We start from the raw sequence: 26,815 nt of genomic DNA, 5'->3' as shown, positions 1-26,815 counted from the left end.
TGGTGTAGGTTTAGACTACGATTTTTCTTGCTGGCAGTGGTGAGGCAGATGGATGTGTGTATATGTGTGTGTGTGACTGGGTGTCTGTGTGCCTGAAACCTTCAGTGGATAGCGCTTAGGAGGGCTGGTTTGCTAGGTCTGCATTTGTGCTAGTCTGTATGTCAGACTGGTGTACGCATGTGTGTAAGACACAGAGAGAGAGAGAGAGAGCGTGTGTGCGTGTATGTGCTTGTGTGTGTGCATATTCGACTTAGATGTGTGTAGTAATACTGCAGCGGTTTCCTCACCCTCACTCCCCTCTCAGCACATGGACTGGACAATCAGGCTGCTGAACCTCACACCCGACGGGAACCACGTTTTGGATCTGACTTGCTGCTCTCATGTTGCCTTCCTCCCTATCGAACCATCTCTGCTCTTAGTTTTTATTCCACCCAGGGTGGTGCAACCCTCCCCACATCCCTCTAAAAATACCCTCCTCTGAACCCTTCTTATTGAATATTTTTCTCACTTGGCAACCACTGAGTTTCCTCAGCCAAGCATCCAGTTCCTCCCTTATTTGAAATTAATTTATTGGACTGCAACACTGAGACAGGGAAAGGATTGGGAGTTTATTTAAATTTTTCTTCTCCCCGTGCAACGGAGCAATGAAATTTCCAATTGAGACTCCAAGGAAACAGGTGAACTGGGATCCTCAAGGTTGGTGTTTATTACTTTTAACCTCCCTCCCTCCACCCCCACCCCACAACCGTCTCTAATAGTGCCGGATGACAGCATGTAGCTGGTCTGAATCTGGAGTAATTTTTCCTCCATGTGCGCTACCCATAAGTGGCAGGAATCTCTCTTCTGAAGCTTTGCCAGGGTGTTCTTAAGCTTGGAAATGTTACTGAGATCTGCAGAGCGGGTGGAGCAGCAGCAGGAGGAGGAGGGGGGCGGGGAATGTGTTAGATTCTGAAAACATATATTACCTGTAATTATCATAAGTATTTTTAGCCCCACTGTTTTTCTATTTTTAGGTAAATTAGTCAGAAGTGGATGAGAGTAGTAGAATAAAATGCCTCAAGCAGACAATACTCACTGCTTATTTTAATTTAGGAGTCTGAATGTGTGTGACTTCTTTGTTGCTGGTTATCTTTGTTTCTCTGGAAAATGGGTGGTGTACTTGTGGAGTCAGATGTGGCTGCTTGCTTAGGATGTTCTCACTGGGAAATGTATCCTGGCAGCAAGCTGGGATAAAATCTGCTGCAACATGTCCCTTAGAGGGACCAACACTGAGGGCATGTTAAATAATGAAGCCCAAAGGGCCCTTTTGTATTCTTTATCTTATGAACATTTGAACAACGACTGCTGTGCCTGTACTTCGACTCGCTAGTTGGGGTCTGAGTCTTGGTGGTGGGGAGTGGGCTGGGGGAAGGATGGGTGTGGAACGAAGTGTACGGCAGTGCAGTGGTTTATTGTAAGGCAACGTAAATTCGACGAGCGATAGAAAATATTCTCAGCTCAAGAGGGAGAGGGTAAAAGAAATAAGTGACAGAAATGGTCCTGGCGATTAGCATACAGATGCTTAATCTCCTCCTAAGTGATCGGTAGGGATTGAAACAAGTTGGAGCCTTATGTCCTGCTTTGCAGCAGGAAAGCTGGATCTTGGTCACTCTGTGGCACTTTTCTCAGGAAGTCTGAAGAATGACATGATATAGAGGATTGGTCTGAGTATTGCAGGTCTAATTCTGTTTGTCTGTGGTTTGTGCAGCATCTGTTTTTCTACAGGACTATATTTTCATATTTCTTCAGGATGGAGAAAAAAAAGAATAAGAATTCTTGGACACTGGACACTGCACAAATTCCAGTTAATATGATGAAAATTGGCAGTCTTGCCTTCAGAACCAGAGGCAAATCCATCCTTGACATCTTGATTTTGTCTTTAGGATATTGTAATACGTTGCCCATATCATTTTCTTTCACACTGACAAATCAGCACAAGATAATTCTGACGTTCACTAGGAAATGGACGGTAGGTATCACTCCCTGCTTTTAGACTAGGAGGTCCAAGCAAGGAGGTGTTAAGCAAGGTGCTTAGGGTTATCCACCCAATTTTTTATGCAAATGAGTACATCTCCAAGACTTGATAGGGTCAGATTCCCAAATACCAAGCCAACTGCCATCCTTTCAGGTATTCAATGTATGTAAATTATGTGTTTGGCAGGGTGGGGCAGGATGGCCTTATTTTGGAAAAGTCTTAAAATGTTCATTCTGTTATGACTGGAAAATTGAGTTATTGCCTTGATTATGGCAAAATAAGGCAGCAGCTACCTTAATAGGAGAATTATTCCATAATTATGCTGTTTTGTTTATAGCTCCACTATCTGACAATTTAATAGGATAAAATAAATGCAGTTTACAAACAGATTAGTTTTGATTGCACTTAGGTGAATTAAGTGAAGCATCAGCACATAATTTAAGTGCAAAAATCAAACCTAATTAATTTTTCTTGGAGAGTTAAAAGTCCTTCTTCCATATCCATAAGCATGGCCAATCAATAAAATGAAGTAAGGATCTATGGAGAAAGGAGGTGTTTCTCTCTGCCCATAATAGCAGTGAATATGACAGAAAAGAAAAAGATCGTTTTCCCCATTATATTGTTCTGGCTGAGATTCTAAATTAGTGGCTGCTTTCTAGCTGATGGGGGAAATGACCTGTTGAATTTGGATCTCATAGCCACTTTTAATAAGACTAGCAAGTACTACTCCCAAAGGGAACTAAAAATGGCAAAATACTGAGAAATTCAACGGAATTGGAAAGGGACACTAAACAGGAAAATACCGCCCCCCCCCCCTTTCACGATAGATGATGGCTTAAGTATTCTGTAGCGACCAGATAACATTTTTCAGAGACTGAAATTGACATCTGCTGATTTGACAACAAAATAATTATTGATCCATCAGTCAGTCAGGTTTATTTAGTGCTCACTATGTGCCAAGCACTGTGCTACGTGCTTGGGAAAATAGGTAATAGTAGGTAATAGTTATAGACTAGGTAGACATGTTCCCTGCCCCAAAGGAGCTTACAGTCCAGAGGGGGAGACAGACATTAAAATAAGTTACAGATAGGGAATATGATAGAGTGTAATGATATGTACATAAGTCCTGTGGAATGAATAGCAAGATCTTAAGGGGTACAGATTCAAGTGCCTAAGTGACACAGAAGGGAGGGTGAATAGGAGAAATGAGGGCCTAGTCAGGGAAAGCCTCTTGGAGGAAGTGTGATTTTAGTTGGGCTTTGAGCACCTTATTTGGACATACGGTTCATGTTTTGTGGGCAAGGAATTTTAACATAAAATCCCGAAACTAGTTAGGACCATATTTTGAGGAGGATTTGGCAATTTATTGATAATTTCATTCTGATTAAGAAATATAGGCAAACTGCCCAGAAACATCTGAAATTTTCTGTTTCTCAGAGATACATCTGAGTATGCACCTTATTAGAAAGGTAAAGCAAAACCTGCTTGCAAAACATGGTTCCCCCTTGCTCACAACCAGTCTATTCAGGAACCACTTTAAGTTACGACTAACTAGATTCACAGGATTAGCATGGCCTAGTGGGTAGTGGATAGGCCTGAGAGTCATAAGGACCTTGGTTCTAATCCTGGCTCCTCAACCTGTCTGCTGCGTCACCTTGGGCAAATCACCTCACTTCTCTGTGCCTCAGTTCCCTCATCTGTAAAGTGGGGATTAAGACTGTGAGCCCCTTGTGGGACATGAACCTGTCCATCCTGACTAGCTAGTATCTGCCTCAGTGCGTAGATCTGTGTTTGGCACATAGCTCTTAACTAATATCCCCCCAAAAAGAAAGTAAGCAAATACTGCCTTTTCTCAATGCACCATAATTGTTTCTTTAAATACTTACACTTCATTACCCTTCACTCCCCACCTGGGCTGTAAACTCGTTCAGGGAACTTGTCTATCAACTCTATTGTATTGTACTCTTCCAAGTGCTTAGTACAGTGCTCTTCAAACAGTAAACACTTAATATATATATGACTGATTGATTGATTAGGGAGAACTGTATGTGGAGGAGTGCAGGGAATTAGACATGCCCTTCTATGTTACCAGATGCCTTATTTGTACCCTTGTTAATTTTTGTGGGTAAACTTCAAATCCAAATTTAGAGAAATTATTCTCATTTAGACTAATCATATATCAGAAGGACATTCATAGTGAACTGGAAGATGAGATGAAAATCAATCCAGAAGAGTATTTGGGACTAGAGAAAGACCCATAATCTTTTCTAAATTTCTATTGTAATGTCAAAATCTCATCCCATATTTTAGTCTCTGGTGTTTAGTTTTCACTTTTAGAATTTGATCATTTCAGCCCATTTCTCAAAACAACTCAATTCTATGTTTGAAGGGGGAGTAAAGTTAGTTTTGGAAGACTGTCTGAGACAGATTCACCCTAAGGGACTAGCTGAGGAGTGGTATGAAAACTAAATGTAAATTAACATGTTCTGACTTTAGGACCCCTCTGCTCCCCACAACTCCACAGTTCTGAAAGTTACCCACCTCTTAAAATATAGGAGAATCAAAGGAAGTAATTATACTTAAGAACTGCTCACATTAAACAATTTCTCTTTAAATGATGACACCATTTGGCTCAAGATTCTGTGCAATGGCATGTTACAGATTTTAGCAGTATTATGGATAATTCACCCTAATAGACAATGCCCTGACATTGGTTACAACTGAGAGTTTCTTTCAACCTCAGGGGATCAGATCTCTATGAAAAATTAATTCTAATGGACAGGTATCAGTGGTAAAAAACCGATTCAATTTAACGTTCAATCAGATAATATTTGAACTCCCTGAGTTATGTTGTCCCTTCCAACTACCACTTATCAATCAATCATTTTTATTGAGTGCTTACTGTGTGCAGAGCACTGTACTAAGCAATTGAATTTATTTATACTCTCCTTAGCATTCAGGGACCTATACCACATTTCTTTATAAATTTTTGACCTCTCCAGTTGAAAATATTTTTCTGTTTCCCCTCTTCAAGTGTAAGCTCCTTGAGGGAATGGTGTCCTTTCATTATTTTGTACTTCACAGCTGTCTGCTAATACAGCACAGCACACCTAGTGGGAGCTCAGTAAATGCTACTGTAATTACTACTACTACTACTACTACTACTACTACTACTTATCGAATGCTTCTGTGTGCAGAAAAATGTTCCAATGATTGGATAAATACAACAAAAGCAAAGATGCATTCCCCGCCTTCCAAGTCACGTCAACAGCTCTGCCTTTCCGCTGGGAAAGAGCAGAAGTGTGGAAGTCAGGACACCTGAGTTCTAGTTCCAGTTCTGCCATTTGCCTGCTGTGTGGCCTTGGGCAAGTCTTTTAACTCTCACTGTCTCAGTTTCCTCACCTATAAAATGAAGATTCTCTATCTGTTCTTCCTCTGCTCCCTCTAGACTGTGATCCCAATGCAGGACAGGAACTGAGTCCAATCTGGTTATCTTGTATCTGCCCCAGGACTTAGTAAAGGCCTTGGCACATAGTAAGTTCTTAAAAAATATTATTATTACTATCATCATTATTGTTATTATTATCAACTCACCAACCATCTTTTTCACTAACATAGGTCCAGTTTTTTATGGTATTCGTTAAGCACTTTCTATGTGCAGGGCACTGAACTAAGTGCTGGGGGAGGTACCACATTATCAGGTTAGACACGATTAATTCAATTAATCAATAATGAGTATTGAATGCCTTACTGAGTGCCTTCTAAGCACTAGCGAAGATACAATAGAGGAAGACGACACAATCCCAGTTCTGAAGTGGCTTATGATCTAGCGGAGGAGACAGACATAAAATAATTTACAAATAGGAGGAAGTTGGCAACATTAAGCACAAAATAGCAAAGGGAAGTGGTGAGTGCAATTTCACTCATGTATAGATGCATTTTCAAATGTAAAGCCAATTATTTATTCTGATTTCACTATTTATAAATACATTTATGTTTGTTTCTCCTATTATAGCAAAAGGTCTTTGTGGCAGGGAATGTGTCTTGTGCTTCTATTTATTTTCCCAAGCTCTTATACAGTGCATTGCACTGAGTGGGCATTTTACTAACTACCATTGGTACCTAAAGAGCATACAATCTAAGGAACGGATATCTCTATTAGCTTCTCAGCCACATACCCAAAGAAGCCAGAAATAATCCAGAGGGTTCCAAGCTCATTGCCTACAAATATTCTTCCCCAACTTTTCTAACTGGGTGGTTGCCTGATCAACCTCACTTGGCTATAAATTACTTACAAATCAGCAAAAACCTGGCAAATCTTAAGCTGAGCAGTAAGAGAGAATGCAATTGAAGGTATAGTCTAGCATAATCTTTAGTAAGGAGGTAAACCATACGTCTGTTTTCATTGGTTGTGGTTGCTAAGCTAAACAATGGGAAAGCAACCTGGAGCATAACCTGTTTAGAAACCAGACCATAGCAAAACCACAAGATTCAGATCACAGTTCAAAATGCTAAAGGTCACCAACTGCAGTAATCCTCCTTTAACATTATGCTCCTTAAACCCAATAATCAAAAACTGTTTACCAGGAAGCAGTATGCATTTGATTTTTCTGGAAGATGCAAAATTTCAGATGACATCAATTGTAGCTTAACTATAAGTTCTCTCGAGCTGAACGGAATTGTGTCCAGATCTAAAGATAGTTCATTCAATTTCTTTGAAAAATGGTAAAAACATTGGAGACCAGAATGTGTGACATACTGAGTTCCAATTTTTATGCCCATCTCAATAACTGGTTCTGGTTGACCTTTATTAATTCATCTTTATCTATTGACCTCAGCATTTCTATTTCTAAAATGGGAAAATTAGGAAGAACAATTTTCAGAGGACATTCTTTTTAATTTTAAGCACGGTTGTATATAATGGTATTACACAGCAGTCTAAGTATCAAATAACACTCCCACACTAACAAGCTGTTTAGGTAAGATTTGTTCTCCATAAAAAGATCCATCTTCCCACAATTCAAGGTAATATTTTCTACAAGAAAATGGTCCTTTGTGAGAGGTAGAGTTTAGAGGTCTGTAGACCTGGCTATGAAGTAATAGAGTCAAACTTATTGGACATTTGATTGCAAGCATCTCTTTGGTTGCTGCTATATTATTCTTAAGCCAGACTTGTAGAGAGCTTGACAAAATAGTCATGATTGCAGATATCTTTGCCAAAAAGCAAATATCTCTGATTGTATACAAATCTACTCACATCATAGATATGATGCATCTGGTGGCCATACTCATCAGTAATGTGAACAAATTCAGGTCTTTTGCTTTGGGTCATAGTTAAGAATTTAAGAAAACTGTTCTTTCTCGCTGATCCTACTTTGATGTTATTATGCACAACTGAACCCATCTATCTCAGAAGGAATTTGGAAGCCTTTAACCCTTCCTTTATAAGATTTTAGAGGTATTTTACTAAACACGGAGAACACAAATAAATTACTGTACCAAGCACTCTCTTGGTCTTTTCACTTTGGCTCTAAATAAATATGGGTAGATTCCGGGCATTTCTTTTTCAGCGGGATCATTATATCATTGATATATATGCAAGCATTGTTCTTTTGACCCTACTGGGAGCTCTGCTAATCCATTCTTTATGGCTCTTGCTCAAAAGGCCAAGCTCAAACCTGCAGTAGTGCAGGAAACTGCTTTAGGGTTCTCTTTCTTCCTACAGTCACTGCGGGGGTTCTAACACTTGATGTATGGAGAGTGAATGAAAGACAGACCTCTGAGTTAAATGACTGATTCTTTTTTTTAAATATTTGCTAAGCGCTTACTGTGTCCCAGGCACTGACCTGTCTCTGTTTGTGACAGGTTACTATTCAGAGCAGCAGAGTTGACTTGGACCCAGGGTATTCTGGTGAATATTTAAAACATCATTTCAAATGTTAGATGCTACAAAAGCCCCAGAACTACTTTTGCCATGCTGTTCAAAGATATTCGTTTCTATTAACAGCCTGTGATGATCTTCACTTTCAACATCACCCTTAAGAGTTAGACGTTAGTGTGGATGGAGCATTGAATGATCATTGGTTTAACAATGATCATTGTAACAAAATGGTAACAAAATGGCATTCAGACATCTTAAAAACAAGGAAGTTTCCATTATGGATGGTACCAGTTATGGAAAAGAAAGAGTCTTCAGTGTTTGGGATGGACTCGGGGTGCCAACATCCGAGAAGTTTAATGTCATGGGAAATATCAGTATGTGTGGAGGTAGTGATGCTGAAAAACTTTGGGAGAAATAATTGGACCGCACAGGATTAGAAAGGTAAAGAGCAGTAGTGGAGTTCTTCCCTACAAGTATGCCAAGGAATAGCTTTCAATCTCATATATAACCCCCAAAAGAATAAAAATGACGCTTCACAGCTGCTTCCCAAGATCTCACAGCAGTAACAGTGTTCTCGGGGCTCGGCATTCTGCCGAGTGCTAGGTTTATCATCACTTGATGGATTCACATCTTTTTTTTAAATGTTAGAGATAGCCAATATATCACAAAGTGGCATCCAGTCCCTTGGAACACTTTTCTAACTCCACAGGGAATGATGCTCATCAAAAGTCTTTGAATCCACCATAAACACCAAGCCCATATGATTTTGTTCTGGAAACACAGTCACAGATATGCTGATATGTAAGAAACTACAAATCCCTTTTCACAATCAGCAAGGTCCTGTGGATTAACAATAATTATGCGATTATGGATCAGCCTGTGCCACAGAATATTGAAACAGACTCATAGCCAATTATGCCTGAATAATTTTTTAAAAATATGACAGAGTTAAGAAGACCAGTATGACCTTTGGAAGATTGCTGATAAGAGTGAGTCAGAAGGACCTGAGTTCTATTCCCAGTTCCACCACTTGTCTGCTGTGACTTTGGGCAAGTCACTTTACTTCTCTGTGCCTCAGTCTCCTCATCTGTAAAATGGGTATTAAGACTGTGAGCCCTATGTGGGACAGGTACTGTGTCCAACCCAATTACCTTGTGTCTACCCAGTACTTAGTACAGTGTTTGGCACAGAGTAAGCACTTAACAAATACCATTATTGTTATTATTAATAATAATATGACACCAAACTTCATATTTTAGTGGAGGTCTCCAACAAAGGGACACTTTTCAACTTTTGCCAAAGGGAGCATATTTCATTTAAATTATTTTTTAAATAGACTGCATACAAACTTGCATGCTGCCCCTATGCATTCTAGCCCTTGCTTTGGAGATAAAGTGCTCCTGCCATACTGTGAATCCTGTGAAGTATATTCTTTGGCCTGGCAAGTAATATTAGGTTCCAGAAAGACAGAAACCTTTGGTCCTAACACACCAAAACCTTATCCTTCATCCAGAGCTCTGGTTTGTACACCTTAATCTCTGTTTAGTGTAGAGTGCCATAAGGGAGGAGGGCTTGAACAGCCAGTAGAGAGGGACTAGAAATTCCTGGGCTTCCAGGACCTTGTGTGGCAAGTAGTCACCAGAGAGGTAGTCTCAGTCTGAAAGAGAGGGCTAAAGAGGGTTTTGGGCTACACAGTGCTTCATTGCTTTGGTCGTGCACCATACCACGAAAATATAATGAATGGGCCCAGCTTGTGTTCAGAGTTTAGAGTCCTTTTCTTAAATGAAAAAATCTAGTTCCGCTACAGACATCACCCCTGACTTCTTGAACCAGTCCTTCAGCATCTCCAAAGGGGCAGGTAATGTCAAATGGCAGTGTGGGACCAGAAAGCAAGAGGTCTTGGAACACAGCAGTTTGTGAGCATCAGAGCAATTGATGCTTGTTGCAACACAGCTTCATTAGCTGGGTCCGGTGAAGAGAATGGCTGACAGCAGGATGCCCAAGAAGTCGTTCAAAAATTCTTCAAAAATGAAGAGCTGCTATATATAGGTATTTCCTTCCATATTCGGGCAGTTGTATTCCACAATATGAGTTTTTTGAGTCAGTTATGTACACAGTTTTGAAGCCTATTTTTAAACATTAACATAAGGTTTAAGTTTAGACTAGTTGGCTGTTACACTATTTGTCAGAAAATGATCTCTTTGTCAATTTGGTGTTGAATGATTGCTGATCCTGCTGAAGGTTGTAAAATTCTGTGGACAGTGGAGTTTTGGTCAGTGGACTTCATTCATTCATTCATTCATTCATTCATTCATATTTATTAAGTATTTACTGTATGCAGAGCACTATACTAAGTGCTTGGGAGGATGTAATACAATAATAAGCAGATGAGTTTCCTGCCCACAAAAAGCTTACAGTCTAGGGGTGGGGGATACAGACATTAATAGTTTCAAAGGGAGACAGGTGATGGGCCTAGAAATTGTATTAAGAGCCCTAAAAATATATATATATATAATATATATATTTATATATACGCACACAATATGTTAGCTCAATTTAGTTCTGTTAGGTCTCCAAAGAAAAATGCATCTCTGATGACATGCAGTTCAAAACAATGTTGTTGCTGACTTCTGGGAATGTAGTTTCTGGAAATACAGGTGAAGATTTAATATAAACTTTCAATATCTATTCCATCCATTTGGACTATCATGTTCCTTTAAAGACAGTCAAGTCCTAAATGTCACTTTGTCCTAGGTCATGAAATCAATCAGAAGCACATAAATAGAAGAAATGAGCTCTCTTAGGGTACAGATGTTCCATCAACAGATATGAAGAGGGAAAGGCCATTTTCTCCTCTCATGCCCATTCCTGGCCGCAAGTACCCATTGCCTGAAACACGTTATAAATTGTGCAGTTAGTATAAGGACATTTGGTTCCGCAGTTACCGAAACATTTTAGGAAGGGAAGGACGAGTCACAGATTGGCTTTTTGACTTTGGTGTTCTGCCTAGTTTAGTGCATATATTAGGATACTAACCAACACACGACGGGGTTTCCACTTCAGAAAAGGACACCTTGTAAAATACTGCAGTTCTCATTCACTTTTTATAAATTCTCTCGACGCTTGCAGTATTCTCAAGCAGCGTGGCTCACTGGAAAGAGCACAGGCTTTGGAGTCAGAGGTCATGGGTTCAAACCCCGGCTCTGCCACTTGCCAGCTGTGTGACTTTGGGCAAGTCACTTAACTTATCGGTGCCTCAGTTCCCTCATCTGTAAAATGGGGATTAAGACTGTGAGCCCCACGTGGGACAACCTGATTCCCCTGTGTCTACCCCAGCGCTTAGAACAGTGCTCGGCACATAGTAAGCGCTTAACAAATACCAACATTATTATTATTATTATTACTGTTCTAGGGGAAACGAACAAACTCATTTAATCATTCCATATGACTGACTCCCATATGCAAATGTGTTTTCCATTGTTTCAGTTCCTTAGATGAAATATCTGCTTAAAGACAAATCTAATCCATTAAGTGTTTTATGGACCCCCAGGTCCCCCAAGGGGTGTCATTAAATTGACATGACAACTTGAAATATTGAATTTAAAATCTGGTCTCTGAATTAGCTGAAAGGATGTGAAAGACACATGAATGTAACTGACTTTTCCCCTTCAATTGAAGTCTTCTGTGTGGTTTCCCCTAAAACTTCCAAGATTCCTGTTCTCAAGAAAAGGAACCCAGCGTCATTCGTTTTAACTGCAGAGCAGCACCTTAATTCACACAGTAGCATTTTCCACATCTGCTCGAGGCTTTATTAATTTTCATTTTCCTTTCTGCCCAGTGAAGGATCTCTGAAAGCAGAGGAAAGGATTCAAAAAGTGGAAATCAAGCTACCTGGGTTCTAGTTCTAGCTCTTCCACTGTCCTACTGTGTGAGTTTTGGAAATCATTTTCCCTCTCTGTGCCAGTTTCCTCACTGTAAAATGGATATAAGATACTTGTTCTCTCTTCCTGTTAGACTGAGAGTTCTATGTGGGACATTCACAATATTCAACTTAATCAGAGTAGTAGTAATAATATCTACCGAGTACCCAAACTGTCTATTATATACACAGATAAACTAAATTACCACTCTAGTACTGAGACCAGGACTGAGAGCCTGCATTTAGTGATTGATTATAGTAACAGTGGCTTGTACTGCACTACTTACACTTCTGCAGGGGCACAGAGTGCAACTAGTCAGTTGCTCTATTCATTATTCATTCATTCATTCAGTCATATTTATTGCGCACTTACTGTGTGCAGAGCACTCTACTAAGCACTTGGAAGGTGCAGTTCAGCAATAAAGAGAGACGATCCTTGCCCACACTGGGCTTCCAGTCTAGAGGGGGAAGACAGATATCAAAACAAGTAAACAGGCATCGATATAAATAAAAAGAATTATAGATATATACACACCAAAACAAACATATCAATATAAAAATAGAATTATAGATATATACTATATTCATATATACATAAGTGCTGTGGGGCGGGGAGATGGGGGAAGAGCATAAAGGAGTGAGTCGAGGTGATGCGGAAAGGAGTGGGAGCTGAGGAAAAGGGGAATTAAGTCTGGGAAGGCCTCTTGGAGGAGTTGAGCCTTCAGTAGGGCTTTGAAGGGGAAAAGAGTGATTGTTTGGTGGACTTGAGGAGGGAGGGCATTCCAGGCCAGAGGTAGGATGTGGGCTGGGGTTGGCAGCAGGACAGGCGAGACAGAGGCATAGTGAGAAGGTTAGAACCAGAGAAGCAGAGTGTGTGGGCTGGAATGTAGGAGAGAAGGGAGGTGAGGTAAGAAGGGGCAAGGTAATGGAGAGCTTTGAAGCCAATAGTGAGGAGTTTTTGTTTGATACAGAGGTTGATAGGTAACCACTGGAGATTTCAGAGACTTGGAATTTTGAGCAAATGTAGAGTAAGGAGGGAACAATATATGGAGGCATGAAAGAAAAAGTGCTTTAGAATGAACTTGGAAAAGAAGTGAACCATTTTGAGATGTTGAAATAGAGAGAACAGCATGGCATAGTGTATAGAGAACCAGCTTGGGAGTCAGGAAGACCTGGGTTCTAGTCTCAGCTCTGCCATTTGTTTGCTGGGTGACTTTGGGGAAGTCACTTGACTTCTCTGTGACTCAGTTACCTCATATGTAAAATGGGAATTAAGACTGAGCCCCATGTGGGACAGGGACTTTGTCCAACCTGATTTGCTTGTATCCATTCCAGAGCTTAGTACAGTTCCAGGCACACAGTAAGTGCTTAATCAATACCACAATTATTATTATTATTATTGTTATTCTTAGGAGGGTTGGAAGGGCATGAGAAAAAGCAGAAGATAGACTGACCCTACATGTAGTGATCTTTAATTGACAATTCAGCTTTGCCTCTATCACTAGTCCTAGATTACTTTTCTCATATTTTTTATATTAAAGATATTTGAATGTACAAATCTGTAGTTTTAGTGTTCAGATTTTCTAGCTATCCTTCACTTAAATCATAATCCTTTCTGCATGATATCACAGGCAGTTGTGGTGGAAAAAAAGCATTATTACTTAACGTAAGACTAGATGAAAATTTAACTAGGATATGATCTAGTGCCTGGTATTTCAAAGCAGACTGGAGATATTAATTCATTCTCTGGTCAGGAAGCAGATATCCTGAAGTTCAGTGTGGGCAGGGAACATGTCTACTAACTCTGTTATATTGGACTCTCCCAAGTGCTTAAAACAGTGCTTTGCACACAGTTAGTGCTCAATAAATATCATTGATTGATTGATTGAAAGTTCCTAGAGTCTTTCTAATTTGATCCTTTATTGAAATATTATCCCATCCATTGTTCAATCTTCATTTTTCGCTCTTCAAACCCACTTAAAAAAGTTGGGGTTTGACTAGGCCAGACCCCAAATCTTGCATTTCCGATGGGCTCAGGCTGGGTTTAGAATGGGGAAGGCCTAGGTTGGGTTGGATAGATCCCAAAAGTCTAGTCCACGCAGAGGTCAAATATATATATGTTTTTCACCTGGGGATCTAGATTTCTAATCCCACTGAGTGCACAGGAGCATCTGTAAATGTACAATTTTTTAAGCATGAGTAACAGCTTCACTGTTGCTTGCTTGCCCAGAGCCATCATTAGGGTGACCAGTCTTCTAGGTTTACAGCAGATAGTTGTGGTTTCCTCTGGTCTGTCCCTTGTCTGGTAAGACTCTGACACTCGTGTATTTATTTCAAATGGCCAGACGTCTTCTACTGTGGTTCTTGCTACCTAGTTCTGTGATTCAAAATCTGAGCCCATGTTCAGAGGGACCTGGGTGATGAAAGCAAAGGCTCTGGAGCGAGTAGGGTTGGGGGAGCGGGAGACTGTAAGCACCCTGTGGGCAGGGAACATGTCTGCCAACTCTGTTATATTCTACTCTCCCAAGCGCTTACTACAGTGCTCTACACAAAGTAAGTGCTCAATAAATACAATTGATTGATTGATTGGGAGGGTCTTCCTAGAGAAATGCTCTAAGTTGGAGGGCTCTGGGTGTACGTGTGCAAAATGAAATGTATGATTTTATTATGTTAGGCTAGGGACAAGAAAAACACCTGTGACACCATGTGTGTCTCTTTGTGTGGCATTCATGAGGGGTATGATGTCCATCCTTAGTCTGAGGAGACCCAAACAGATGAGGCATGGCTGCAGGGCAGGTGGAAGGTGTGGCAGAAAGCAAGCATTAATCAGTAGTATTTTTTTAACATCTCCTGCATGCAGAGTACTGCTCTAAGCAAATGGGTGAGTATAATATAATTCATGGACTTGATTCCCTGCCCTCAAGAGCTTATAGTGTAGTGGGAAATGCAAACACAAAATAAATTACAGAAAGAAGAGGAGGAAGGAAAAAGTGATATGCATATAAGTTTGAAATAATAGATGTCAATATGTACAGAAGTGCTTTGAGAGCATAAGGGTGAATATAATTCATGCAGGTGTGCTGACATAGTAGAAGGGAGATATGACCTGGAGAGAAGAAAAATTAATTAGTAGGTTGGGGGAAAGGGTGTTGCTGCTTTTCTTCAAAAAAATAGCTTATTTTTCTTCAATTTCCATTAAAGTTTTCCTTATTTGCCTTTTTTGGGTTTGTTTGGGTATATTTTCCCCTCCCATTTCTGTTTCTTTATATTTTTTTCTTTTGTACTGCTTTTTGCAGGAAATTGGAAAAAATACCTTAGGTTTATTAAAGCCAACCTGAGTATCATACTCAGCAAGTGGCTTCATGAAAAATGGGCAAGGATACAGCAGTTCTGGGGCTCGTGAGGTCTTAGGGAAATTCTGCACCTGTGCCTGATATCCTTGGCAGCTGCCTCTCAGTGTGTGTTGCTGGGTATTGGGGCACAAGGTGAGAAAGTACGGATGGTTCAGTACAAACCGTTATCACTCCTGCAAAAATACCTCAAGCATCTGTCATATATCTTCCCCCCACCCCCAAATCATTTAGTCCTATGAAACACACACAGGTCCATTCTGGTTTCTTGTTGAGAGAAATAACAGTGACATTGGATACTAGGGACGCAGTGCTCATCCTATAGGACAAGGGGCTGGATAATCAATCGATCAATCAATCATATTTATTGAGCATTTACTATGTGCAGAGCACTGTATGAAGCACTTGGGGGAGTACAATGCAAGGGAATTAACAAACACATATTCTGCCCATAACGAGCTTACAGGCTAGAGAGCAATGAACCCTTCTGTATTTTTCCAGTGTATATAATGATGGTATTTGTTAAGTGCATACTGTGTGCTAGGCACTTTACTAAGCACTGAGGTACATACAAGCAAATTGCACTGATAAAACTCCCTTTCCTATGAGGAGCTCCACAGTTTCAATCCCCGTTTTACAGATGAGGTAACTGAGGCACAGAGAAGTGAAGTGACTTGCCCAAGGTCACACAGCAGACAAGGGTGTAGCTGAGATTAGAACCCATGACGTCCTGACTCCCAGGCCCATGCTCTATCCACTGCACCATGCTGCTTATACTATGCCATGCTGATTCTAAATGAGATAACACCTCCACACAAATGCAATTCAGCAGACCAACATCTTAAAATATACTTGGCAGATTACTCCCCACCTTTCTCCTCCCACCACAAAGACTCATATATGTGGTACTGCTGCATGAAAATATAAGGTGGAATGCATCAATTTTATTTGCAATTACTAGGGCACAATGTGGCTTTGAAGCAGTTCAGGGTACGAAGAGGAAGAAGCATTCTTATTGAAATTTCAGAGGATTTATGACTCACTTTCTTCAGCTAAGTCACTGTGTGAAGTAGGGGGAATGAAAGGTGGAAAGAGTTGTTTAAGTTGCAGAAAATTGATGGACAAATACAGTCCATTCAGCTTGATGAGAGAGTGAAGAAGATACTGTTAAGCAGAGTATCCAAGGCTCCAGCAATCCCTTACTGTTCTAATGCACTGTTATAATGGGCCCTAAGGATGCTAGCAGATGTTCCTTAATAGATGTATTAGGTTTTATAGCTCTGAATACAGAACACTATGTCTATTGGAATTTTTTCTTTTAAAGAATAACTTGAGAACTTTATGAAACTTTCAGCCTCTACTGGTATATCTGGGCTTCAGTTTTGCTGATATTGCATCTAGATGTACAAGTTCTAAAGTTTATTTTTAGGGTTCTTTCAAAAAGCAATCTTAGGTAATTTGTGTGGGAGAAAATTATGCAAATCAGCTGTTAGTTTTTTTCAAAGAGCTATCTTTATTTCCTCTATTGATTCAATCAATTGTATTTATTGAGCACTTTTTATTTGCAGAACACTGTACTAAGCACTTGGGAGAGTACAACACTATTGAAGTGTATAAAATCTGTCCATCCAGCCTCTCTCCTGAGTCTTAGTTCCACTATGAATTTATATTTCCAGGTTTAGGAACCTGAATCTCAGGACTCACATGAGAAGCAGCATGGCCTAGAGGAAAGAGCATGGGCCTGGAAGTCAGATGACCTGGGTTACAAATCCAGCTTTGCCAGTTGCTTGCTGTATGACCTTGGGCAAGTCACTTAACATCTCTTTGCCTCAATTATCTCATATCTAAAATGAGGATTAAATTTTCCTCCATCCAGTTTAGACTGTCAGTCCCATATGGGACAGGGACTGTGTCCAACCTGATAAACCTGTATCTTCCTCAGAATTTAGAACAGTGTTTGACATAGAGCAAGCACTTCATTCAATTGTGTTCAGTCGTATTGATTGAATGCTTATTGTGTGCAGAGCACTGTACTTCATGCTTGGGAGAGTACAATACAACAATAAACAGACACATTCCCTGAGTTCCTTAAAAAAAGTTGGGGGGCATTCTCTGGGACTTATACCTAAGACAAGAGGAATTCCAGGGAAAGCTAATGGGGAATACTTCCAGGTAAGTATTAGCAGGAAAGGCAACCTATGGAAAAATTCTCAATTTGGTTATGCTTCTACCTCTCATTTCCTCCTCATGCCATCCTGTTCAGCAGATAACTGCTAGTTAAATACTAAAAGATTCCTGTTGGCTTTACTTTCCACTATAATTTCATTTTGTTATGGCAAAAAGGCAATGAAAGATATCTCTGTTATAATTTCGTGACTCAGTGATTGAGCGTTTCAGTAAGTTGCATGACTCTGAGGATACACAAATGAGCTGGCGAACAGTCCAAATTTAGCAACTAATGAATACTGAAAATTATCTTTCAAATATCTGTGGTTTGGCTGAAAGTACTTTCCTTTCATATTTCTTTATCAGAAATATTTTAAGGGAAACATAATACCTTTCTCATTCACAGACATCAAATCATCTTGGTATTTTTCAAGGACCATTTGATTTCAAAGACACATTTTGCTGAATTTGAATAATCAAAACTCCAAAGCCCTGGGCTTCTAAGGGCCTTATTAGTCAAAACAGAAACATACAATTTATGCAGAATTACAGATGTGGAGTCCCATCTTTTAATTATAGTGGTCTTAAATCCATTGTATTCTCCATTTTAAAGTGAAAAAGAGAGAATTTTTCCTATTTACAATAACCTGAACTGCTTTCCCAAGCTCAATAGGAGCTGGATAAATTCATAGATTAGAGTTCCAAAGCCGGTATTTAGGTAAAGGATATTGGTAGGTCGATTCAATCAGTCTATCAATGGTACTTACTGTGTACGAAGCACTGTACTAAGCACTCGGGACAGTACGATACTATGCCATGTGGCTGGATATTAAGGAGGGCAATCAGCCCAGTGTTCCTTCTTTGACCCTATTACCATTCTCAGAGATAAGGTGTTGGGCTGGCTGATTGATCCAACCCAGTGTGGCATTGCTTATGTTCTTATAATGAATCAATCTACCTTGAAGTACTATATGAAACACTTTCCTAAAAAGCTCATGCCACTGAAATAGCTGCTCTGAAAATGGATTTGAATTCTCTGGATATTCTAAACTTTTGCAGATTATTCCTGTCTGTTTGTGATCTCATCTAAATATTTAGACTGCTTAGAACAGAGTACAGTATCAGAATTTGATCAGAATACAGAATACATTATATCAGAAAATATTATGAGATTACACCTCCCAAAGCCTGGCTTTAAATCATTTCCAAAATGTACAATAACCCATGTCAAGATTTCAGCACCCTGAAGCAAATAAAAAGTATAAAAATTCTAAATATAAGTGATAAGACCATTGAGAAGAAGCCCCAGTTGATTTCTGACCTGAAGGTATTGCCTCATACATACAATTGTCCAGTTTTGTTGTGGGCAGGGAATGTGTCTGTTATTTTGTTATACTGTACTCTTCCCAGCACTTAGTACAGTGCCTGCTTACAGTAAATGCTTAAAAAATAAGATTGACTGATTGATTATTTGCTTGTAAACTGTTCCCAGTGTCCAAGAGAACAGCCATTCACAGGATATGTAAGGAAATCGGTCAGTGGTATTTATTAAGCGCTTACTGTGTGCGGAACACTTACTAAGCACTTGGGAGAGTACAATACAATAGAGTAGGTAGACAAGTTTCCTGTCCTCTAGCTCACAGTCTAGATGGGGAGACAATCACTAAAATTAATAAATGACAAATATGAACATATTCACAACACACCCTGGGTACTGCTACAAACTACTATAAAATCAATCAGCAATTTGACTAACACCAATGCTACTTCTCAGGCAACAAGTTTGGGGTCAGACACAAGTCACTGTTCCTGATTTCTTAACGCTGACGTGAAAGTTACTTACAGGGTTTTAGCTTTTATTAGGGAATTACCATTAGTTTGATGCTTGTTGTTCCCCACCAATGAAGGGATCAGTTTCCAACTCAGAAAATAAGAGCAGCCTTCCCAGCCCTTTAATAAAAATTAAAATATTCCTGGGAACTTTCAGTCCACTAGCAAAGATCTCTTATGAGCAGTTCTCAGTGTGTCAGTCACAGTAGTTTTTTGAGGTTTGAATTCAACCACACTTCAGAGAAGCAAGTCTTTTGACATTAAGCGTGATGTGGGCAGGAAATTTGCCTACCAAATCTGTTTCATTGCTCTCTCCCAAGTGCTTAGTACAGTGCACTGCTCACAGTAAATGCTCAATAAATATGATTGATTATGACATAGTGTTGACTAAAGACGATTAACATCACAGGTATTAAGACAAAGTTCTGTATGCATTCTCTCTCAACTGATGCTGTATGTCCTGCAGAAAAATCTAAGAAATTTTCCTTTTTAGCTCAGGTATGCCTATGTCTAAGGCTGGAGGAATCCAATAAAATCTCTTTATTTTTTTAAACTACATAATTTGCTGTAATTTGGCATAATGGTAAGAAAATGAACTGAGCTGGCAGGGAAGGTGAGCTTTGGAGAAAATCTCTATTTGTTTACCCTTCTACCTCTCATTTCCTCCTCAAGCCGCCCAATTCCACTGGTAGCTGTTAGTTAAATACTAAAAGATTTCGCTTGGCTTTACTTTCCACTATGATTTCATCCTGGTATGGGGAAAAGGCAATGGAAGATATCTCTGTTAAAATTTCATGACTCAGTGACTGAAGGTTTCAGTAAGATGCTTACTCCAGGATACACATACAAGCTGAAGGTAGACTGTAGACTGCTAACCCCTTGTAATAATAAATAATAATAATAATAATAACTATGGTATTTGTTAAGTGCTTACTATGTGCCAAGTACTGTTCTCTAAGCACTGGGATAGATACAAGATAATCAGGTTGTCTCATGTGGGGATCATACTCTTAATCCCCATTGTACAGATGAGGTAACTGAGGCACAGAGAAATTAAGCAGCTTGCCCAAGGTCACACAGCAGACAAGTGGAGGAGCAGGGATTAGCATCCATGGCCTATGACTCCCAAGTCTGTGCTCTTTCCACTGAGCCACACTACCTCTTTTTGTAGGCAGAGATGCCAACTCTGTTGTATTAATCATATTTAGTGAGTGCTTCCTGTGTACAATGCATTGTACTAAGCACTTGATTTGTACTTTGTCAAGTGCTTAATACAGTGCTCTGCACACAGTAAGTGCTCAGTAAATACCATTTATTGATGGATTGACTGACCGAATGGAGTAGAATCATTTGCAGTTTAAAGCCTTAAGATGCATCATATTTGATCTTGACCAACATTTATTCAACTCTAAATTAAAGTTTTACGTTAAAGACTGGGATAGGCTAAACTTAATCCTCAGATTGAGACATACTTGATGATGAGAAAAACCCAACTACAGTTAAATCCCGAGAAAAACTAAAGTTCTTTATTTTTCACTAACTCAAAGGTGGGAAGCTTGACCATTTTTATTGCAGTGCATATATTGGCCAGGGTCATCCTCGGGTAGGACAGATTGACATAATTGTCCTGGACCTTGCCCCTCAGGGTGGGGAGTGGGTGGAGTCCTGCTTCCACTTTGTTCAAGAGGTTGTGCTACTTACAGGGACTATGTCCAACCCAATTTGCTTGTATCTGCCCTAGTTCTTAGTACAGTGCCTGGCACATAATAAGCGCTTAACAAATACCACAGTGATTATTATTAGTAGTAGTCTTGGAGAAACTGATGAGGGAACCAAACTAGTCCACTTGCTAGTTGCTTACAAGATCAGGCTAGGAGATAAAGGTGGCCAGTAAAGAAGCAAAGCTACTGCTCCTTAATGTCCCTTTCTTTATCTGCTGGATGGTCTCTTATCAGATAATTTACCCCAGGTCTCACACTGCCTAGGGACAGCCCTGAATTTTGATCCAATTATGAGAGCTCAGAACTGGGAGGCAGAATACTGTGTTCTTGGCACTGTTGTGGTAATGACTGAGTTTATCTGGGATGAGTTAAATGAGAGACAAGCCTGAAGGTAGAAAAAATGAACAAATTGATCTCCCTTCCTTGAGTATTCAGACTAGGGGCCTCTACTCTGGAATTATCCCAGATGATCAAATCTGCGTCTACTCTCTCTAGCCTCTGATAATCTGAGTTAGTTCTGGGTTGATTCCTCTAGACTTTAAACTTGTCCTCTAGACTGTATGCTTGTTATGGGCAGGGAACGTGTCTGCTGATTCTGTGGTGTTGTATTCTCCCAAGTGCTAAGTACAGTGCCCTGCACATAGTAGGTGCTCAATAAATGCCATTGACTAATGGGCTATTCCAGGTCCCTGTACTGAAAGGGATCACACAGCTCCCTCCTGAGTAGATCAGAGTTCATTCATTCATTCATTCATTCAATAGTATTTAATAATAATAATAATGTTGGTATTTGTTAAGCGCTTACTATGTGCAGAGCACTGTTCTAAGCGCTGGGGGAGATACAGGGTAATCAGGTCGTCCCACGTGAGGCTCACAGTTAATCCCCATTTTACAGATGAGGTAACTGAAGCACAGAGAAGTTAAGTGACTTGCTCACAGTCACACAGCTAACAAGTGGCAGAGCTGGGAGTCGAACCCAGGACCTCTGACTCCGAAGCCCAGGCTTTTTCCACTGAGCCACTCTGCTTCTCTAAGCGTGCTTACTACAGTTCTTGGGGCTTCTCTCACAGGGACCCACTGGACAGAGGCCAGCATACTTGACTGTCTGGGAGTATATCCTGGCTCACAGTGCAGAAATGCCCAGGGGCCTGCCATGAGCCTGGCATGCTCTAGACTGTGAGCTCGCTGTGGGCAGGGATTGTCACTGTATACTGTTGTCACTGTATACTGTTGTTTTGTTCTTTCCCAAGCATTTAGTACAGTGCTCTGCACACAGTAGGCGCTTAATTAATATGATTGAATGAATGCTTACCCAGATATGTAATGCTCTCCCACTCTGGGAGTCATCTCCTTTATGTAGGTTGTCCTGCTTCCCCCAGGTGGGGCAGGATGGGATTTAACCTGACTTTCCCTGACTTTAAGGTAAGCTTACATTTGCAGTTTCTATGAAGAGTACTCACTTGCCCCCAAATGCATTTTGAGGAGGTATTAATAACATTAAAGCATGCATCATTTTTGGTAGGGGAAACAATACAACTTCTATTTAATTACCCATTCAGCTTCTTGGGAATTAACAATATGTTTTCTTCTCCCTTTTACATTACTCTTTACCTCTATACTAGTTTCATTCCTAGCCACTGATACTGCATGTGCAGTAAATCACAACTAGGTTGCTGAGTCAGCAGCATTGGTACTGCATGATAGAATTCACTTTAGAGGAAATTATGTTAGTCTATTCAAAGGGATGCTGGTATTGTGTGGGAGACTATATTGGTACTGTTTTTTTCCAGTAAAACTTCGTATTCCATTTTACTTCTGTTCAATCCCCATATCACAAAGTAGTCACATTTTCACTGAGTACATTTTTGTGCCTACAAAAGGGACTGAATCAGGAAGCATGGAACCCTCAGTTTCTCCACACTTCTCATTCAGCAGAAGCAGCACAGGCACCAAGCTGTTCCGAGACTTCAAATGTTTTCTAGATAAACCTCACTAGGGAAGAGAGAGTTCTTCATTTCTTTGAATGATTCAGTGTAAGTCTTTCCTGGGTTGGTCAGCCAGTCACATATTTGTTGAATATCCATATGGTGAATAGGTGTCTACTAGGTGCTTATAATATGGGGCACAACTGGGGGCTAACAACAAATGTGGAGATTGCATGGGCTATATAGCTTTACCCTTACAATTTGTCCTGCAGCCCACCAATTGGTGTGCTTGCTGAAGGCTGTATTATCTTCTTTCTTGGTGATCTTGAAGAACAAGGGAAGCATCCATCTGTCTAGGATAGTTTAGGTGTGGCCCTCGGTGACAACTACATTAGTTACCTAACTGCCTTCATCTTCTCCTCTGACCGGTCTATTCTTTACTCTGATATTTGAATCATTTTCCTACAATGTTGTTCCGCAAGCCTGTCTATCCATAATAGTAATAATCATAATAATAATAATGATGGTATTTGTTAACCTATTACTATGTGCCAGGCCCTGTATTAAGAGCTGGGGTGGATACAATAAAATCAAGTTGGACACAGTCTTGTCCCACTTGGGGCTCACAGTCTCACTCCCCATTTTACAGATGAGGTAACTGAGGCCTAGAGAAGTTAAGTGACTTGCCCAAGGCCACACAGCAGACAAGTGGTGGAGCTGGAACAGAACCCATGATCTTCTGAATCCCAGGCCTGTGCTTCTTACATCATGCTGCTTCTTGAATAGTTACCTGCTCATCTTTGCATAAAACAGAAACTCCTGCCCCTCGGCTTTAAAGCATACCCTCAGCTCTCATTATCTTAATTATCTGCTCTCTTCTACTACACACCAGCTCCCAAACTCCATGCCCCCAAAGCTCATGTTCTCATTTTACTTCGTTATTGAGTCTCCCAACTTCAACTCCTAATTCATGCCCTTCTCTTTTCCTGGAACTCCTTCTCCCTTCAAATCTTCCAGATGTCAGTGCTCCCCCTTTTCAAAGCCCTTCTCAAATCCCTTCTCCTTTGGGAAACTTTCCCTGATTAACTTTTCTTCTTTCCAGGTTACATCCCCTCATCTGAAATGACAGCACTTTTCCACAATCCCGGAACTTTTGCTCATCACCTCACATTGTACTTTTGTATATATTGATTTGCGTACTCTACCATGTAAGCACTTCTGTGCATCTGAAAATTATTATAACTGTCTCATTCATTAGAGTGAAAGCTCCCCAGGGACAAGGATCAGGTCTTCTCCTCCATTTATTGTGCTCTTCTAAAGATCTTCGTTCTCAAGATCTCTGTACACAATCTACATATAAGACTACTGATAGTTTGAGAGCTGTAGGTCCTTTCTAGACCTGTGATATTCCAGATGCACATACCCTTCTGCACACAGTAAGCACTCAATAGTTATTATTGTGTGCAGAGCACTCAATTATTATTGTGTACAGAGCATTATACTAAGCACTCAATAATTACTATATATATAAATAATACATAAATATGATTGATTATTATTATGGGCTTAAGTGCTTACTGTGTGCCAAGTACTGTACTAAGTGCTAGGGAAGATACAAAATAATCAAGTTGGACACAGTCCCTGTCCCACATGAGGCTCACAGTCTAATTAGAGGGAGTAGGATTTAATCTGCATTTTATAGATGGGGAAACCAAGGCAGAGAAAAGTGAAGTGACTTGCCCAAGGTCACCCAGCTGACAAATGGCAGAGCCAAGATTAGAACCCAGATTCACTGACTCCCAGGTCCACGCTCTTTCCAAAGCAGGCCATACTGCTTTCCAATGGTTGACTGATTTACTATATCTGCAAAATTTACTGTATCACCCTTTAATAATTATTCAGAAAACCATACCTGCGGTTTTGAGGCAAGATAGCTGCAGTTATCTGGGAATTCTGGGCAAGTATAATCTTTTCCCTAATTATCCTGGTAATTGCCTCAGTGCACATCTTTGCCTGGCTGATTTTATGTGCTACTGTGCCCATTTCTCTGATGGCTCCATAATTATTGCCCCAAAAGGAAGCTGAAAACACGTTCAGCCTGAGAAAAAGTTTGAGTGTAAATCAAGAGTGTCTTTTACATAGACTTCTCCTTCTTTTAAGGGGAAATAAGCCATATTTAAAGGAAATAAGATATATGAAAGGGAAATGAAAAGACATTACATATGGATTGTACTAATTGCTGTGTGTTTTCATTTGGAAGCAACCTGTAATCTTTATCATAGAATCTAATTTTTAGGTTAACTTGAGTCAAACCCAGTTCTGCTGCTTATTTTCTGAGCTCTGCTCTCTCTCTCTCATCTGCAGAGCTTCTTATGTCCTCAAACATTTCCTCTTTTAAAGGAGCACAAACCCAACACTAAAATAGAATTGCTAGTAAGAATATCTATCCCAGCTCTTTATACAGTGTCTGGAACATAGTAAGCGCTTAACAAATGCCATAAAAAAAAGAGGTACAATTCTGTTGACTCCTGTTCTGTGATGTCATGGTACAACTTTGGAAAGTGGTTGGACCACTTCTGAAGGGTAATGGGTGTCCTGCCAGAAGCACAAGAAACTTGACATATGTCACCATATCCAAGGATGAAAAATCCAAAGGGAGATGTCTCCAGTTTGCTTTTGTTTGCAGAGCAAACTATCCCGAGGACTATCCTGTCTGTGGACTACCTCTGGAGCAAGAGCAAATTGGTTTCATGTGTATTTCAGGACTCCACCTGTTATCAAGAATTCATCTCCAAAAGAGAGAAGAAGCATGGTAAGTGTGAATGCATCATCAGGTTATAAAAGGCTAAGGCTCTGTCACTAAGGAACTTCCTAATTGAGAAATTTAGATTTATCCAACTGGAATAACAAAATGAGAATGGGGAGTATTAATAATGGAGTCTGTGAAACCTCATGTCATTTAATTGTGTAGTCTTAAACAGATGTGTAAGCAGAATGATTATTATTATTCTCCAACCTCAGAAAGAGAATAAGAACAACAAAAAAGACAGTAATAGCTGTAAAATACAAAGACATGAGGTGGCGATGACAACACGGATTTGGCAGCCATTTCTGATGGCAGGTAGGCTGAGTTCCAGAAAATATCCAGCGGGGTCCCAGACCAATTCTATTTTTCTCTACTCAGGCAGTCAGTCTGTTGAGTGCTTGCTGTGGATAGAACACTGTACTAAGTGCTTAGGAGGTACAGTATAACAATAAAATGGACACATTCCCTGCCCACAATGAGTTTATAGTCCAGAGGTTACAGTATCTACTCTTTCTACCCTGCCAAAATAAGGAGCATTGATGAAAGCTGTATGTAAGAGGGTGGATTAGATATTCTGGTATTGGGACTTTCGTTTTGCATGAAAGGAATAATTTGGGATGGTTTAGGGGAAATCACTGGCGAGTTGAAGTAATAAGAATAAATTGACCCATACATGATGAAATTAGCTTCTGTAAATGATGACCATTCAATTCTCCCACACACTGAGCCAATTCCCCTCTGTTAAGGGAAAAGAAATGGAGGATCAAGGGTTGGGGGGTGCCTCCTAAGGATGAACTAAAATTTGCCAAAACCAACTGGCAGCCATCTGTTTTATTTATATGAACTCAAATTGGGTCAGTTGGAGAGGACTGTTCTTTTTGTCCACTGCCACGATAGTAAATCACCAACGTAAGTTTCATTAACTTATCAGGATAACAGTCATATCACATGGAGCAATGAGGAAAGAGATCTCACCCGTTCTCAGCCAACTGTAAAAAATGTACTTTTTGGCTATTTTTCTTAGCTAGTGGGTGAGCAAATCATGCCATGTTGTTTATATACTATTTGGATTAAAAGAACATTTTCAGATCTTAGCTCTGGCTGGTTGTCTCTGAAGGCTAGAATCATTAACTCCACTGTTCTTCAATGGCCAAAAGAGAAATTTCCTTTCACAAGGCTTGTGAAATATGTATTTTCTGTTGG

The 26,815-nt window shown here is 40.0% G+C and overlaps 1 protein-coding gene across 1 annotated transcript in view; it reads left to right on the top strand.

Annotated features, from left to right (window-relative positions):
- Positions 1-211: 211 nt before the first annotated feature.
- KCNK10 (potassium two pore domain channel subfamily K member 10) overlaps positions 212-26,815 on the top strand; it is a 105,467-nt gene continuing 78,863 nt past the window's right edge. The window contains exon 1 of the mRNA XM_029076951.1: positions 212-696. Within this exon, the coding sequence (XP_028932784.1) occupies positions 645-696 (52 nt within the window). The 5' untranslated portion in view covers positions 212-644. The remainder of the gene's footprint in view (positions 697-26,815) is intronic.

The sequence above is a fragment of the Ornithorhynchus anatinus genome, chromosome 1 (genome assembly GCF_004115215.2).
Source record: "Ornithorhynchus anatinus isolate Pmale09 chromosome 1, mOrnAna1.pri.v4, whole genome shotgun sequence".
In the NCBI taxonomy this organism is placed as follows: domain Eukaryota; kingdom Metazoa; phylum Chordata; class Mammalia; order Monotremata; family Ornithorhynchidae; genus Ornithorhynchus; species Ornithorhynchus anatinus.
This window is presented reverse-complemented; position numbering and strand designations above follow the sequence as displayed.